The sequence below is a fragment of the Heliangelus exortis genome, chromosome 7 (assembly GCF_036169615.1).
Source record: "Heliangelus exortis chromosome 7, bHelExo1.hap1, whole genome shotgun sequence".
Classification (NCBI taxonomy): domain Eukaryota; kingdom Metazoa; phylum Chordata; class Aves; order Apodiformes; family Trochilidae; genus Heliangelus; species Heliangelus exortis.
Window position 1 is genome coordinate 7,398,750 of NC_092428.1, and position 14,161 is coordinate 7,412,910.

At 61.8% G+C, this 14,161-nt stretch overlaps 2 protein-coding genes across 3 annotated transcripts; one reads left to right on the plus strand and one right to left on the minus strand.

Annotated features, from left to right (window-relative positions):
• Positions 1 to 1,152: 1,152 nt before the first annotated feature.
• On the minus strand, positions 1,153 to 4,141 carry SFRP5 (secreted frizzled related protein 5). Its single transcript, XM_071748545.1, has 3 exons — positions 3,519 to 4,141; positions 2,708 to 2,785; positions 1,153 to 2,280 (listed from the first exon to the last, which is right to left on the minus strand). Exons 1-3 carry the CDS (start codon positions 4,042 to 4,044, stop codon positions 1,940 to 1,942), a joined length of 945 nt encoding a protein of 314 aa, XP_071604646.1. The 5' UTR covers positions 4,045 to 4,141; the 3' UTR covers positions 1,153 to 1,939.
• Positions 4,142 to 5,948: 1,807 nt separating this feature from the next.
• On the plus strand, positions 5,949 to 14,083 carry GOLGA7B (golgin A7 family member B). 2 transcript variants are annotated; one of them, XM_071748547.1, is made up of 6 exons: positions 5,949 to 6,115; positions 6,279 to 6,395; positions 11,560 to 11,685; positions 12,061 to 12,213; positions 12,382 to 12,483; positions 12,618 to 14,083. In XM_071748547.1, exons 2-6 carry the CDS (start codon positions 6,339 to 6,341, stop codon positions 12,684 to 12,686), a joined length of 507 nt encoding a protein of 168 aa, XP_071604648.1. In that variant the 5' UTR covers positions 5,949 to 6,115; positions 6,279 to 6,338; the 3' UTR covers positions 12,687 to 14,083. The 2 variants fall into 2 exon arrangements, with proteins under 2 accessions (XP_071604648.1, XP_071604647.1); XM_071748546.1 differs by having other exon boundaries at positions 6,005 to 6,115; positions 12,625 to 14,083.
• Positions 14,084 to 14,161: the final 78 nt, after the last annotated feature.

Here is a 14,161-nt window from a genome sequence, read left to right on the forward strand (position 1 = left end):
AATGAGATAATTGACAATGTTTATTCCAGTGGCAGCATGTTGGGCAGCCTTGCTCTGAACGTACTTTCTAACAATATTTGAGTTTTGTCCTTTTAATGTTTTTTTCTGTTTTGGTTGGTCGGAGGGTGTGAGGCTGTTGCAGGGCTGGCTGCAGGCAGGGGCCAGTCCCCCCTGCTGGAGTGGGGTGTGAGTGCTCTTTGGGGCTCAGGTAGGTGGGGGGCAGCTGGTGGGGCTGAGGCCATGCCCAAGGGGAGCAGAGGGAGTGGGGATCATCCCCATGTGGTGTAGGTGTCTGGTGGCCTCACCAGCCACGAGGATGATGGGTGCAAGCAGCCTCCGTTCCGCTCCTAGAGAAGCTGCAGGGCTGGGCAGGCGATGGGTAAACACCACAGCAGCCGTCTCCGTGCTTCCCTCGCCCTCCAGGACGGGCAGATGCAAGAATGTGCTGGGGGCCGGTGGCTGTTCCCTTCACTTGCTGGGGCTGCAGAAGCCCCTGCTCCAGGGCTGGGAGAGCTGAGGGGCAGCACCCTCCCACCATCAGAGGGTCCAGGCTAAGGGCAGCCCTGGTCCCAGTGCTGCTAGGGCAGTCCCAGTGGTGCTGCAGGTGGGTGGCCCCAGGGAACCTTTGGGAGGAGGCTGGAGGTTGTAGGCTGAGAGATCTGGGAGCAAGGCAGTCTGAAGCCCCAAACAGGGCTTTCAGGAACTCCCAGGGATGGAGGCAGTGATCTTGACCCAGGATCTGCCACTCACTATGCTCAGTGCCAGCCTCCCACCTCTTAGCCTGCAGATCTGTCCCCCAGGGGTGATGGAGGAAGAAACCTCTCAGGCAAGCACCCTCAAACTCCGTAGTGGGGCTATACTGTCCCCCCTGCCCTCCCCCCCCCCCGTTCTCATCTCACCACCCTCCCAGGCTTCTTGAAGTGGCAGGGATGCCTCATCACAGGCACCACTGGAAACCTCATCCCTTGTCTTGGCCAGACTTGGGTTCTGAATGTGACACCTGGAGCTGGGCTAGAGCTGTGGGCCAGGGTGACCCCACTCCCTTGGGTGTGACCCCACTCAGCAGGCAGGAACGGGATCCCCTCCCATTTTTCCTGGGATCCCTGAGGGAGTCCCAAGAGGACCGTGAACCACAGGGAGCTGGACACAGGCTTCTCTGAGGCAGCATAATTTACTGCAGTGTGGATGGAGAAGGGATGCCTGGGCTGGGTCTTGGCGGGGTGAGTGTGAGGGATGCAGCTGGGCTGGTCAAGGGGGTTTGGAGGTGATCCCTCACTGAGCCATGTGGGATGGGAAGGGTGGGAGAGCCCAAGCAGGGGCTGTGCTGCTCTGGGCACTTGGTCTTGAGGAGGCCAGTCTGTGGGGACAGCAGGGCAGGAGAAATGTGCTTTGGCTGGGGTGGGTCCCTACAAAGGTGGGGCAATCCCAGGCTGGCGTGTGAGCTCAAGGTGAGGACATGGGATGTTTTAGTGGGCTGGCAGAGGGATTTGGAGGGGTTGAGGAAGTTACTGGGGAGCTGAGGAGGGATGCAGGGTAGCAGAGCTGCAGCAGAAGGGATCCAAGAGGGCCAAGCAAGAATTCTAAGTCCAGGCAAGTGTCCCTGGGGTGCTGGTCAGAGGGCGTGGTGTAGCCAAGGGTCTCTGGTGCAGAGCAGGGTTCACAAGCATGCAGAGCAAGGGTCCTGGGTGCAATCTAAACTTCTGGGGGGTGGGCAGGGGTCCTGGGAGCAGAATAGGGGTTGCAGAGGTGCAAAGCAGGGCTCTCAGGATGGGGCAAGGGTCCTAGCTGTAGACCAAGGCTTCCACAAATGCAGCTGGGAATCCTAGGGGTCCTGGGACATGGTCAAGGGACCGAGGAAAACAAAGCTGAAGTCCTGGGGTGCAACCAGGAATGTAGTGTCAGGACAGTGCAGGAGTCCCATGGCAGGGCAGGCAGAGCTCTAGTGCTGCCCAGCCCCATAAAGCAGGGGATGATAGAGAGGACAGGGGTAGGAGAACATGAACTTGACTGCAAACTTCATCTCCTTGTTGTGCTTCTGCCAGGGGTAGACAGCAAGGAGAAGCAGGCGGCCGCCCACCTTGCGACCCATCACCAGGAAGCTACCGCTGAGGCTGTCAAGCTGGGGGCAAGGGCAGGCACCCGCGTTCCTCATGTGCAGGACCATCTTTTTGGTGTCCTTGCGCTTCAGCGGGCCCAGTTTCAGCACCTTCTTTTTCTGGGCAGCCACCAGCCGCCGCTCCCCATTCTCCTCTGTCATCTCCTTGATGCGCATTTTCACCACTGTGTGGGACAGCCATAGGCACAGTTGGGGAGAGGGATTACCATGGGGCATGGTTAGGGTGTTGCTGGATGGGTCTGGTATAGGCACTAGAGCAGAACAGGGTACAGCCCATCCCTAGGGTGGGACCCAGAAGAAGGGTCTCTGGGGAAAGTACTTTGTGGGGGTAAGGAGGGCAGAGGTCCTCAGTTACTCTCCCATTATGCCTGCTCCCTCCTCCCCACCCTACCACCCTACCCCCCCGATGTTTTCTCCTGTGGTGCATCCCTCCCATGCACACAGAGTCCATGGGAATGACTTAGGAGGGTCTCCCATGGGGCTGTCCCTGGAAAACCATGCCTTCTGGCTAACCCCTGCCTGAGCTGACAGAGCTGGGGGAGAGCAGCCACTTGGCAAGGGGGGAACGGTGAGGGGGACCTCAGCACTCACCAAAGTCACTTGAGCACATCTGCTCCATCATGCCATCTGCCTTGTGCTCCATCTCACACTGGGTGCAGATCTTCGATACTGTGGTGAGAGACCAGCCATTGTCACAGCTCCCTGCCTGTCACCCAGGCCAGATCCATGAGCACAGATGGGGAGAGCCCCAGCAGCCCCTCTGCTCCATATGCAGCTGTGCTGGGGCAATGCAGAGGGCACGAAGCACCTTGTGGCAGGTATTTCAGCATCCCCCTTGAGGAGGGATGGGGTATGGAGACACCCCTCATGCAGCTGCTGATGCTTTTGGGTACAGCAGCAGTGAGGGTGGCCCCAGCCTGAAGGGTGTCACAGACCTAACCCTGGGCTGCCTTTGAGTGATATCCCCTTCCCTGCTTGAGGGGACAGCTACACCATGACCAGTACCTGCAGGATAAAAACCAGCTCTTAGCTGCTGGAATGGGACCCAAGGGGAGGCAAAGGACACAGCTCTGCCACATATCCCACACTTACCCCACATTTACCTCAGTGCTGCTCCACTCTCCCCTGCACTGGGAAGCTCTGTGCAGGCAGTTGGGCACCTGGCTCCCATGGGGCCCAGGTGCCTGAGTTCCTGGACAGCAAGGGGTGCCCAGCAAAAGCAGTTGATGCCACTGGTACTGTTCACACGTGTGCCATATTACAGAGGGTCCTTGGACAGTATTCCAGGAGTGCAGAAATGAGGTACCAGGGCTCCAGTGGGGGACCCTGGCTGCATGAGGCCATGCTGCTGGCAAGTGCCCTGCATGTATCCCTATCCCATTGCAGTACCTGTCCCACTTACCTGGTGGTGGGGTGGCCTTGCTGTTTCCAAACTGGACGGCGATGCAGAGTTCGTGGTCGGAGGGGAACTTGCTGCAGTGCAGCATCTCGGGCCAGGGGAAGCCATAGGACTCCATGACAGGGGCGCAGGAGTCACGCACCACCTCGCAGAGGGAGCGGCAGGGGTAGACGGGCCGGTCGAGGCAGACAGGGGCGAAGAGGGAGCAGAGGAAGAGCTGTGTGTCGGTGTGGCACTGTTTGGCGAGCAGAGGCACCCAGCTGCTGGCCTGCTGCTTGACCTCGGCCATGGTTTCATGCTCCAGCAGGTTGGGCAGCCGCATGCGCTTGTAGCCCACGTCGCGGCAGAGCTGCATGTCGGGCGGGATGTCGAGGCACTGCGGCTCCCGCCCGTAGTAGCGCCCGTGGGGCAGGCTCTCGGGCTGCCAGCCGTAGTAGTCGTAGTGTTGCCCGCCGCCCGGGGACCCCACCAGCGCCAGGGCCAGCAGTGCCAAGCCCGGGACCCTCGGGAGGCCGCCCGCCCGCGGCATCGCCGCTGCCCGCCGCCGGCCCCGGCTGCCGAGCGGGACGGAGCGGCTACGCACACTGCTGCTCCCTTGGCGCCTCCCCCGCTGGCCGCCCTTTCTAAGAAGCCCGGGGAGGCCTCGCCGGCAGCCAATCTGCTCCGACTGCCGGGCCCCCCCGGGGCTGCTCCCCCCGGCCTCCCGCTAGCCTATCCCGCTGGCCACCCTGCTGCCCCAGCCCTCCCTCCCCGGGCAGCCCCTCACACACCCAAGGGAGCCCTCTGCATGCAGCCCACCCTCCCAGCCCGCCCTGTGTGCTCGTCTGCCAGGGCTGTGTCACCCACCCCGTGGGAATGTTGGGTCCAAGATGCCCTTATCATCCACCAGCCCCTCTGCCCCCATCCCGGCTGGCACCTCACAGGTACATCCTGGCATGGGGCAGGACACCCTGGTTCTTACCCTATGCCCTCCCTGCTGCCCCATGGAGTACTTGGGGTGCAAGGGATGGAGGAGCAGGACAACCAGAGGCTTTGCGCTGTAGCACTGGGGGGCAGAAGGGGCACCCATGTGCCAGGTGAGCAACAATGCCAATGTGTCCATACCATGGACACAGTGTCATTATTCCTTTTGAAAGGCCATCTCAGCATGCACCCCAGGCAGCCCAAGGTCTGCTGGCATGGGAACAGCTGGTGTTACACCTCCCAGCAGAGGGTTTGCACCCAGTCACTGCCAGTACCTGGGTCATGGGCAGGGGCAGAGCCTCTCAGTGGGGTGAGGTATGGCAGTGCTGGGACCACATTCCCTCATCCCTTTGGAGATGAGCTGGGCCAGTGGGTGCAAGGCTCAAGATCCCATTAGAAACCCATTTGTCTGCAGGGGTTATCTGGGGCATTCCCTCCCCTTCCTGCAATCAATGCCCCTGCCCGGCCAACACGTTCTGGGCCACCTCCGGCCCCTGCCCACCGGATAAGGCAGCTCTGTTAATGGGCAGCAGAACAAACAACCTGGTGCAGGCAAGTGATAGCAGTTGCCCTTTGCCCTGGGCTGGGGGCAGGGACTGTTGTCCCAGCACCAGTGAGATCCACCTGCTTTAAGGCTGTGCTGGGAACCTCACTCACATGCCCTGCACTTGCTTGAAGCCTTCCTGCCCTTGCTATGCCCTTCTTGCCAGGATCAATGCCTGTCACCACATTGACCAGGGATGCTGGCTGCTGGACTGAGGGTGGGCTGAGCTCATCTCACCCCAGCCAAGCCCCGAGATGTCACCATTAATGTGTAACTGCAGGGAAGCACGATAAGATAGAGCAGCCCTTTATCAGGGCTGCCCAGTAGCAGGAGGGAGGGTACTGGATGCATCAGGCTGTCACAGGAGGAGTGAGATTGCCTGGAGATAAATTCTGATAGAAAATAGCTAATCCGTGATGGATGGTCTGGGGCAGGGCAGAGAGGGAGCTCATCTAATTGCCATGTGATCTGAGCTGGAGCTGGCAAGGCCTGGGGACCCAGAGCCGGGAGGTGGAGGTAGAGGGAGTCTGTGTGTGTGGGATGCAGCAGCCAGTGTGAGCACACCTTGCCCCTTGCACATGAAGTGTCCCCAGGCTGTCCTTGCAGCACTGCCAGTGCTGGTGCTGTCCTGCTCTTGGCCACCAACTGGTTCCTGGCCCTCAACCTGCCCTGTCACCCAGCTGAGTCTAGACCCTAGCACTCACAGTCCCTCCCAGGAAGGTGCCAGGTTTGCCAAGCACCCTGTACTGGCTGGCACCCCTCCAGATGAAGGTAAGGGAGCAGAGGGGCAGAGGGGGAGCAAAGGGCTCCCTGCCAGCTGGCTTTCCTCTCCACCCCCCCAGCTCCATCTGTCACGATGCCTTCATTAGAGCCACTGAGTCACCTCTTGGCAGTGTGGCCATGCTGGGGGAGCAGGGCTGGTCCGAGGAGACGGGTGTCCATCCCCTGCTCCTGCCCTGCCAGGTGTCCTGACAGCCTTATCATTCAGCTGCTCTGTGGGGATCCCTGCTGCACCCCTATTGCTTCCATAACCCTTCCCCACCTGGGATACCACAGGGCTGGGGGCAGGGGGTGAACAACACATCCAGGACAGGTAGGTCTGGGCTGTATCCCTGGGGGGAGGAGATGGCCCCAGGGTAGCTGGAGCTGTCACCCTCCCCGTTGTCCTGCCTGTGCAGGCTGCTCCTGTGCCTGTGTCCTTGTCCTGCGCCTGCGCAGCCAGCCCAGAGGACTGACACTTGTGCCTGTCACTCCAGGGAGCTGGCTGTGCCATCACCCGTGTCACCTGTCACTCCAGAAAGACCGGAAGAAGAGCTATGGGGGCTGCTCCTTCCATGGTGGAGACCTCAAGGACGGCCAGCCAGGGTGGCATGGTAAGAGGACATCCCTCAGGGTTGACCCTCACCCCTGTGGGCCTTTCCCAGGGACCCGTGCCTGACTGTAGCACACAGCAGGTCTGAGCCAGGAGAGAGGGAGGCTCCTGGGAAATGAGATGCTGAGCAGGGTCCCTGTCATCTCTTCTTGTGCTCTCCTGTTGTGTCCCTGCTCCCTCTCCCACTGCATCCCCCAGGCCTGGGCAGGCTCCCTCCTGTTCTCCTGTCCTCCACAGTTGTTTGTCCTGTCCCAGAACCATCCCAAGCTTCTGGGATTCCTTGCTTCTGGGATGCATCAGTGCTGGGCATGGGCTGCAGTTGTCAGGGAGCAGAGACCCTCAGGAGAGGAGAGCCCATTGGGGCTGGCCAAGTAGGGACAGGTGTCACAGGGTGTCCAGCATCTCTCCGGAGAAAGCACCCGAGCATGGGTCCAGAGGGGTGGGCCTGCCTGAGGGTGGCTGAGGGAGGTTGGGGCATGTCTGGGGGCAGCCAGGGGCATGGGAGCAGCAGAGAAAGAAGCAGACAGGGGCAATTGTGGCCATACACTTGTTATGCTCCCACACATACTCCAGCTTTCCTGGCAGGCCCAGGAATGCAACTGGCAGCTCTCCCGGCCCAGCTGTGGGGCTGAGGTTGCCCTGGCACCCACCCAGCCCCTTGGCAGTTTCTATCCTTGCCCAGCTCCTGCTGGACTGCACACAGACCCCCTGTTTGCTGCTGGCCCCCAGCCCTGGACCCTGACCCCTGGCCCCGCTTAGGAGGGCAGGGAGGGGACATGTCCTGTGTGGGAATGGCTGTGGGGAAGAGCCTCTGCCTTGCAGCATGGCACTGTGCATGAGGACACAGTTATATGGGGATCCTCCCTGCAGCACTGGAGCTGGGGACCCCCCCCCCCATGTCTGCTCTCAGCACAGCGCTGTCCCTTTCATGGGGGCAATCCCCACACAGACTCAGCTCCTAGATGGCACTTCTGCCAAAGCTGGTCCCTGGCACCTTCCTCCAAAACTGCATGCACCCCTTATTCACCGTTTTGCAGGAGGGTGCTGCATCCCCCTGGAGTATGCTGGGGGGCTTCCCCCACCCTCTGTGGGACCCCCAGTGCAATGGGGTCCTGGCACCACCAGGGACGGACACAAACAGACATGGTGGTCCTGCAGGTGCCACGAGTGTGTGCCCATCCTCAGGATGCCCATCCTCGGGGTGCCAAGGCTGTAGGGCTGGTTGGCCTTGGTTTGGGAAAGTCTCTCCATCCTGTGTGAAGGTGCAGGCTAAAGCACTCGGAGCTGTTTTCCAGAAGCTCCTGGTGTGGGGAACGTGTGCCCCCCCACCCCCATACTTGTGTACACACCTGGTGTCTCCCAGGAAAGGTTATCAGCTAATCACTCTGCCCTGCTGCCTCTCTGCACCTCCTAAATGTCAACGCTGTCTTCACTGGGGTTGTGAGCTCATGGTCCCTCTCTACCATATTAATGAAAGCCCCCCCTCCAGCACCATGTGAAGCAGCTGCCAGGGCCTGGCCATGCTGTGACTCCTCTGAAGCAGAGCCAGAGTCACTGACAGCCCTGAGGGGCTGGGGAGGGGGCTTGGCATGCAGCAGGTGCAGGATGGGGCCCCAGAGGCTGGTTCTGGGCTGGTCTTGAGGCTCCAGCTGCCCTTCATGGCCCCCAGCCACCATTCCAGAACTGCAGAGAGGGTTGGAGTGCACAAAGGGGGTGCAGTGGTGTGCTCCTGGGGACACCCCCCAGTCCTGACCAGGGAGCCAAGCACAAGGGCATTGCTGGGACACTGCTGCCATGGTGTGATACGCACAGGCATGCTGGCTGCTTGGAGTTGTCTTTCAGAGCCCCAAGCTTACCCTAAGCCTGTCCCATGGGGGCAGGGGTAGAGGAACTGGGCAGTTGGACAGAGGAGACAGGGTCAAGGGGAAGTCTGTGGGGTCAGTCTGTGGGACAGCTCAGAGACTTCTGGGCCCAGGCACAGGGGGTGACCCAGGCACAGGGGTAAAAGCAGCTCTGGCAGTAGATGCACATACAGTGCCCACCCCCGCTACCAGACATCCTAAAAATGGTCCCTCTGGGCTCAGCAGATGGAGCAGGAGTGCCGGAGCCTGGTTGCTGCAGGCACTCTGCCAGTCCCCGCACAGTTCTGGGGGGGGCAGCAGGGCCACACAGGGCTTTTAGGCTACCCTGAGCCCCCCCTGTCCCTGGTCCTACTGCCTAGGATCCTGTCTGCTATGGCAGACCCCCTCCACCTCTGCACTGCTCTGCTGGGACAGTTGGCACTGCACAGCATAGCACATCATGGCATGGTAGCAACCTGTCCCTTCTGCATGGGAACCAGCAGAATCTGTCCCTGCCCTCATAAAAACTGTAAAGTCTGATGGTCCATACTGCATGGGGGCTGGCAGACCCTGCTGGGCTCCAGAGATGCTAGATAGTGTGAAGAACCACAGGCAGAACCAGGGTCTATGCAGGGAAGGGGAACATGCTCCAGGCTGTCCCTGTTGTGCCTACCACTGGGCAAGTCTTGTTCCTGGGTAGTATGGCTGGGGGAAGGTTGCTACCGACCATGGGATGAAGATATCCCAACAAAGGATGCCCCTTGACACATGCCCCAACCCTGCAGACAGCATATTTGTGGCTTGTGAGGCAGCTGGAGTCTAGGACTGAGAGTCCAGTGCCTGGGATTCGTTGAAAGGGACACTCCTGGGGCAGCACCGCAGGGTGTAGGCAGATGGGCAGAGCCTGAGGTGGCAGGGACAGCTGGGCACCCCCAGGGCTGCTCTCAGCCCCTCTGCGACTCGACGATTCATCTCCTGGCGGGTGCAGCATTGCCATAGCAACAGGCAGGGCGCTGCCAGGCAGCACTGGAAGGAACCGGGACGCAGGGCCTGGTCTTGGGGACATCTGGGGACAAGATTGTGTGTGTGAGCACATGCATGTGCTCCTGGGTGCATGGCTGGGGGTGCTCAGTGGGGAGGTCAGGCAGATGTGTGCATATGACTGCATGCACAATGCCTGTGTGCATGCATGTGTGTGTGCATGGGACAGTACACTCCAACCCCACAGGCTCTGGGGCACTGGGTGTACCCCACTGCTTAGGGTTGCTCTGGACTCCAGCATATTTCCCAAAAAACGCCTTGAGAGTTTCGGGGGAAATGTGGCCTCTGACTTGCATCCCTGCCTGCCTGTGCCCCTGGGTCCCAAACCCTGCCACACTCCAGGCTGCAGAGGCTGCCTGATGGCCACCCCAGGGCTCTGCTTCTACTCCCACTGCCCTGGGCCGATGTTCAGGGCAGGGAATGGGAGTCAGCTGGGGCTGCCCTTATTTCGTCAGGGCTGGCTGTGGTGTGTTCGCAGCCTCAGCAGCCGAGTTGGCAGGGCCCTGCCTTCAGCATCTCCCAGGTGTTGAGGGAAGGGCTGGCTGCTCTCCTGCCTGACAAAAGGCCCTGTGCCCAGTCACTGCATCCCTCCTACCTCATTCCAGCCCCAGCTGTGAGCACTCTCTCCTTTGCCTCTTGGAAGAGCCTCTGCTCCCCGCGTTTGGCATTTCTCCGGCTCTAATTGAGCTGTCAGTGGGCAGAGATAACAGGGAGTTCGTTAGCTCTCCACTTTGATGTCTGCTCGCGCTGGGATCGCAGCAGCCGCACCGGAGAGCAGTGGCAGCTGCAAATCCTTCGCAAACAAACAGCTTCAGACGAGGCCCCTTGGCGCGGCTGGCTGCCAGCCCCACGGCCGGCCCCTCAGATCCCCCCCGGCCCAGCTCCACGGCCCCCCGGTCACCCTCAGCAGCACCCCTTCTACAGCCTGTTTCCCCCGGAGACCAACAGCCGCATCCCCCTGGCAGCCGGGTCCCGGTACCTGCAGTGCTGGCCGGACCCACCTACAGCAGCAGCCCCCCTCCCGCAGCCCCCGCTGGGGCCGGTCTCGGGGACTCCAGACCCTGGCACCACCGCCCTCAGAAACAGTCTCGCGTTCTTCAGAGGCTCCGTGGCGATCGCGGCGGGCGCCCATCCCCGCAGCCTCGGGGCGGGCCCGGCCGGGCCGGGCGGCTGCGCACACGGGTCGGGCGGGCGCGCCGCCGCCGCTCGGCACAGCAGCACCGCGGACAGCGCCGATCCCCTGGCACTGCCCGGGTACTCCGCCGCTCCCCCGGTACACCGCCGGTGCCCCCCGCCCTGGGTACGGTCCGGCCCGGGCGCCCGCCGCGCCATGGCCACCGAGGTGGGTGTACAGCGGCGCGGCGGGGCCACCTCAGCAGCAGGGACTTCCCTGAGCACCCCCCGCTCTGCCCGGCCGCGCCCGCAGCCCTCGGTGTCCGCGGTGAGGGAGATCAGCATGGGGCTGGGGTCCACGAGGAATGGGGGCTGGGGAGTGGGTCAGCATGGGGCTGGGGGCTGGGAGGGGTGCGCGGTCTGTGCGCACAGGCAGGCCAGAGCAGTGCGGGGTGTGCCTGGAGGGGTGCGGGGAGCGCCGGTTGGAGGGAACAAGCTTGGGCTGGGCTGGGTGCCCCGAGAGGAGGAACGGCTGTGGGGCTGGGGTCCCTCTTGCAGGTACCGCGGGTGGGACTCGGGGCAGGGCGTCTGCGGGGCACACAGCAGGAGGTGGTCCCATGTCACTCAAGGGGAAGCACTGGGAGGGGTCAGACACCCACTCGGCACAGCCCGGCCATTCCATTCTCTTCTCCAGACCCCCGCAGCAGCCCCGCGGCCCGGAGCCTAGGGGGCTGGTGTGGGCCTTCGTAATCCGGGGGCTGTCGGGGCTGGGCTGGACGACTGCTGCCGGTCCCTTTTGTGCAGCCCCCAGCACGACAGCCTGTCCACCCTCTGTGCTTCCAGTGAAGACCTGCTGCACCCGGCAGCCCCCTGCTCCCACTCCACTCCCTTCCCTTCTCCTGCCTGGGAGCTGCTGGGTTGGCTGCATGCCGAGGGGCTGCTGAGGACTCGGAGATGTCCCCTCCCTGGGCTGTGGCCCACCAGGGACAAACACCCAAACCTGCAGCATCTGAGCCCATGCTGGGAGCTGCCTGCCTCGGGGTGTGTGAAACTACAGCCCCTGTGCCCTGACGCTGAAGGAACAGCATGAGTCCTGGGGTCCCCAGCACCCAGCAGCAATGCTTGTCACACCCTGGCTGTGGATCCCGGGCTCACCCTGCTGCTCTCCAGGTGCACAGCCTGCAGGAGCTGAGGCGCAGTGCATCCTTGGCCACCAAGGTCTTTGTGCAGCGGGATTACAGTGACGGAACCACATGCCAGTTCCAGACGAAGTTCCCTCCTGAGCTGGAGAGCAGGGTAGGGATCCTGGCAGGCTAACAGGGTGGTAGGTGCCCTGTGGAGGCCCGGGAGGGAGAAGGTTCTTAATTCATGGGGCCCCCACAGAGTTTCACATGGCCCTGGGCCAGCGGGTGCTGCTGGGTGCCATCACAGACACCTTGCTTGTACAAGGGCTTGGGTGCTCCTGGGGGCCTGCCTGGAGGCTCTGGTAAAGGGCTCCAGGCTCAGCAGGTCTTGGCATAGGTGGGCAGTGGGTGATGTCCAAGGACCTGAAGCATCAGCTGGGCAGGGGAGAGGGGCTAAGTGCTCCACAAGCTTCCCTGGGGATGGATTAAGGCAGTGCAGGGGGTCAGCCCCTGGCCATACTTCTCTTCACCTTGGTTTCTGCTCTAGATCGAGAGGCAGCTCTTTGAGGAAACAGTGAAAACTCTTAATGGCTTCTACGCTGAGGCAGAGAAGATTGGGGGCAGCTCGTACCTGGAGGGGTGCCTAGCCTGCGCCACTGCTTATTTCATCTTCCTCTGCATGGAGACACACTACGAGAAGGTGCTGAGCCTCAGGGGAGGTCTTGGGGATAGGCATGGCTGCAGGCCTGGCAGTGGGCACAGGGATGGCACAGGTAGCAGGAGGGTTGGAGGCCAGAGCAGGAATCAGGGCTGACATGGAGGTAACTCAGGGCTGTCAGGCCCTTAGTGTACCTCCATGTGACACCAGGTCCTGAAGAAAATCTCTAAGTACATCCAGGAGCAGAACGAGAAGGTCTATGCGCCACGGGGTCTGCTGCTCACTGACCCCCTGGAGCGTGGAATGAGAGTTGTATCCTTTGGTCAGTGGGGTGCTGGGGGGATGACGGGGTGAAGGGTGCTGGGGTGAGGGGTGGGGGGGCACCAGTAATGGCTGCTGGGTGACTAAATTTGGAGCTGGCAGATCTCAACAATGATCCTTAGCAGTGCCCAGATCGAGATCTCCATCTACGAGGACCGGTGCAGCAGTGGCAGCTCCAGCAGTGGCAGCTCTAGCAGCAGCAGTGGTGGGGGGGGTGGGAGGGCTGGGGGCCGGTGACTGGCAGAGAGTCCCTGCAGGGACTCGTACTGCCGGGACAGTGGCCTCTCCGAGCTCCGCAGGCTGCACTACCAGAGCACCCGCTTCTGAGCCCAGGGCGGGTGGAAGAGGGGGTCTGGTGGCTACCCACCAGGGCTGCCCACTCCCCTCTGCTCTGTGTGCCCTGAGGTGGCTCTGCCCCTGCTCAGACCAACTGTGGGCAGGCGCTCATGCTGAGGCATCCCAGGTGCTTCCCACTGAGCCAAACCAGCACCAAGGAGCTCCACCATCCCTCTGGATGCTCTGCGCTGCTACCCCTGCCCTAGATGAAGGAGTTTGCCCTGCTGTGGGCTGCACCCTGTGTGCCATGTATCAGGGAGCCAGGGGACTGGCAAAGCCCCAAGCAGTGCTAAGGGGAGGGGGACTTAGCCCCACACCCATGGGCACTGCCAGCTCTTGCTGCACCCTGCCAGCCCTTGCTGCACCCCTCCCCTGGAGTGCCCCGCTCTTGGTGCTGCAGGGTGGGCTTGGCTGCTGCGTGCCCACTACCCAGGGAACCTGACAGAGCCTGGCAGAGCCTGGTGCTGCTTCATCTGCATGATGGTGCCATGCATTTGCACCAGGCCTGCACCACGTGCTGTCCATTGCTGCTCCCCAGACCTGGCCAGATGCCCTGATCCATCTGGCAGAAGCATCCTTGCCAACAGCATCCTTCAGCACTGCCCACAGCACTGGACACTTGCTTCTGCTCCCTGCTCCCTGACCAAAAAGGTCCCCAGCCCTGAGCCCTATGCCCAAGACAGGGAGGTGCAGTGCTGGGTAGGATCCTGCCCTTATGCTACATGCCCTGGGCTTGTGCATGGCCCAGCACAGCTGAGGCTCCCTGCCTAATCCTGGCAGAGCCTGCTTGCAACCCCTTGCCCATTCTGCCCCATGACCTGCCCTAATGCAAGGAGGGTGCCTGGTGGAGCAGCTCTGCCAGGACCCTTCCTCTTCAGCTGCTGAGCCTTCCCCTGCCAACAAGTCCTGCATGCCTCTGCTACCAGCACTTCAATTCTAAGTCTGGCCTGTGGTGGGATTCTGAGGGGCACCTGGGCCCAGCTTCAAGGTGTCAGGGTTCACAGGCCAGTGTCAGAAGGGGGGGGGAAGCAGGGGGATCCCTGTAACTTCCAGCACCCTGAGGAGAAAAGTCCCCGTCGGGGTGCAGGGCTGAGTGGAGCCAGTGTTGCTCTCCCAGAGTTCTGGAGGGAGGACCCTGCCCCCTGGGACTCCCTTTGGCTCAGTCATGGCATACGTGCGGGGTGGCACTGCCATTCCCTCTGGGCTCCTCCTGCATGGAGACCTTCCTCAATAAACGCCATGCTTCATCCCCTGTCACCTGCCCTGTGTCCTTCATTGTGGGAGCAGGGAAGGGGATGATGGCAGGGCAACAGAGCCAGGCTGGGCATCCCCC

Bases quoted from the DNA above. Each gene is read 5' to 3' on its own strand.
- GOLGA7B (XM_071748546.1), top strand. From the start codon at position 6,339: ATGGGGGCTGCTCCTTCCATGGTGGAGACCTCAAGGACGGCCAGCCAG. The intron at 6,396-11,559 runs GTAAGAGGACAT...GCTGCTCTCCAG, and splicing joins CGGCCAGCCAGGGTGGCATG to GTGCACAGCCTGCAGGAGCT. The intron at 11,686-12,060 runs GTAGGGATCCTG...TTTCTGCTCTAG, and splicing joins CTCCTGAGCTGGAGAGCAGG to ATCGAGAGGCAGCTCTTTGA.
- SFRP5 (XM_071748545.1), bottom strand. From the start codon at position 4,044: ATGCCGCGGGCGGGCGGCCTCCCGAGGGTCCCGGGCTTGGCACTGCTG. The intron at 2,786-3,518 runs GTAAGTGGGACA...CTCTCACCACAG, and splicing joins CAAGGCCACCCCACCACCAG to TATCGAAGATCTGCACCCAG. The intron at 2,281-2,707 runs GTGAGTGCTGAG...TGTCCCACACAG, and splicing joins GATGTGCTCAAGTGACTTTG to TGGTGAAAATGCGCATCAAG.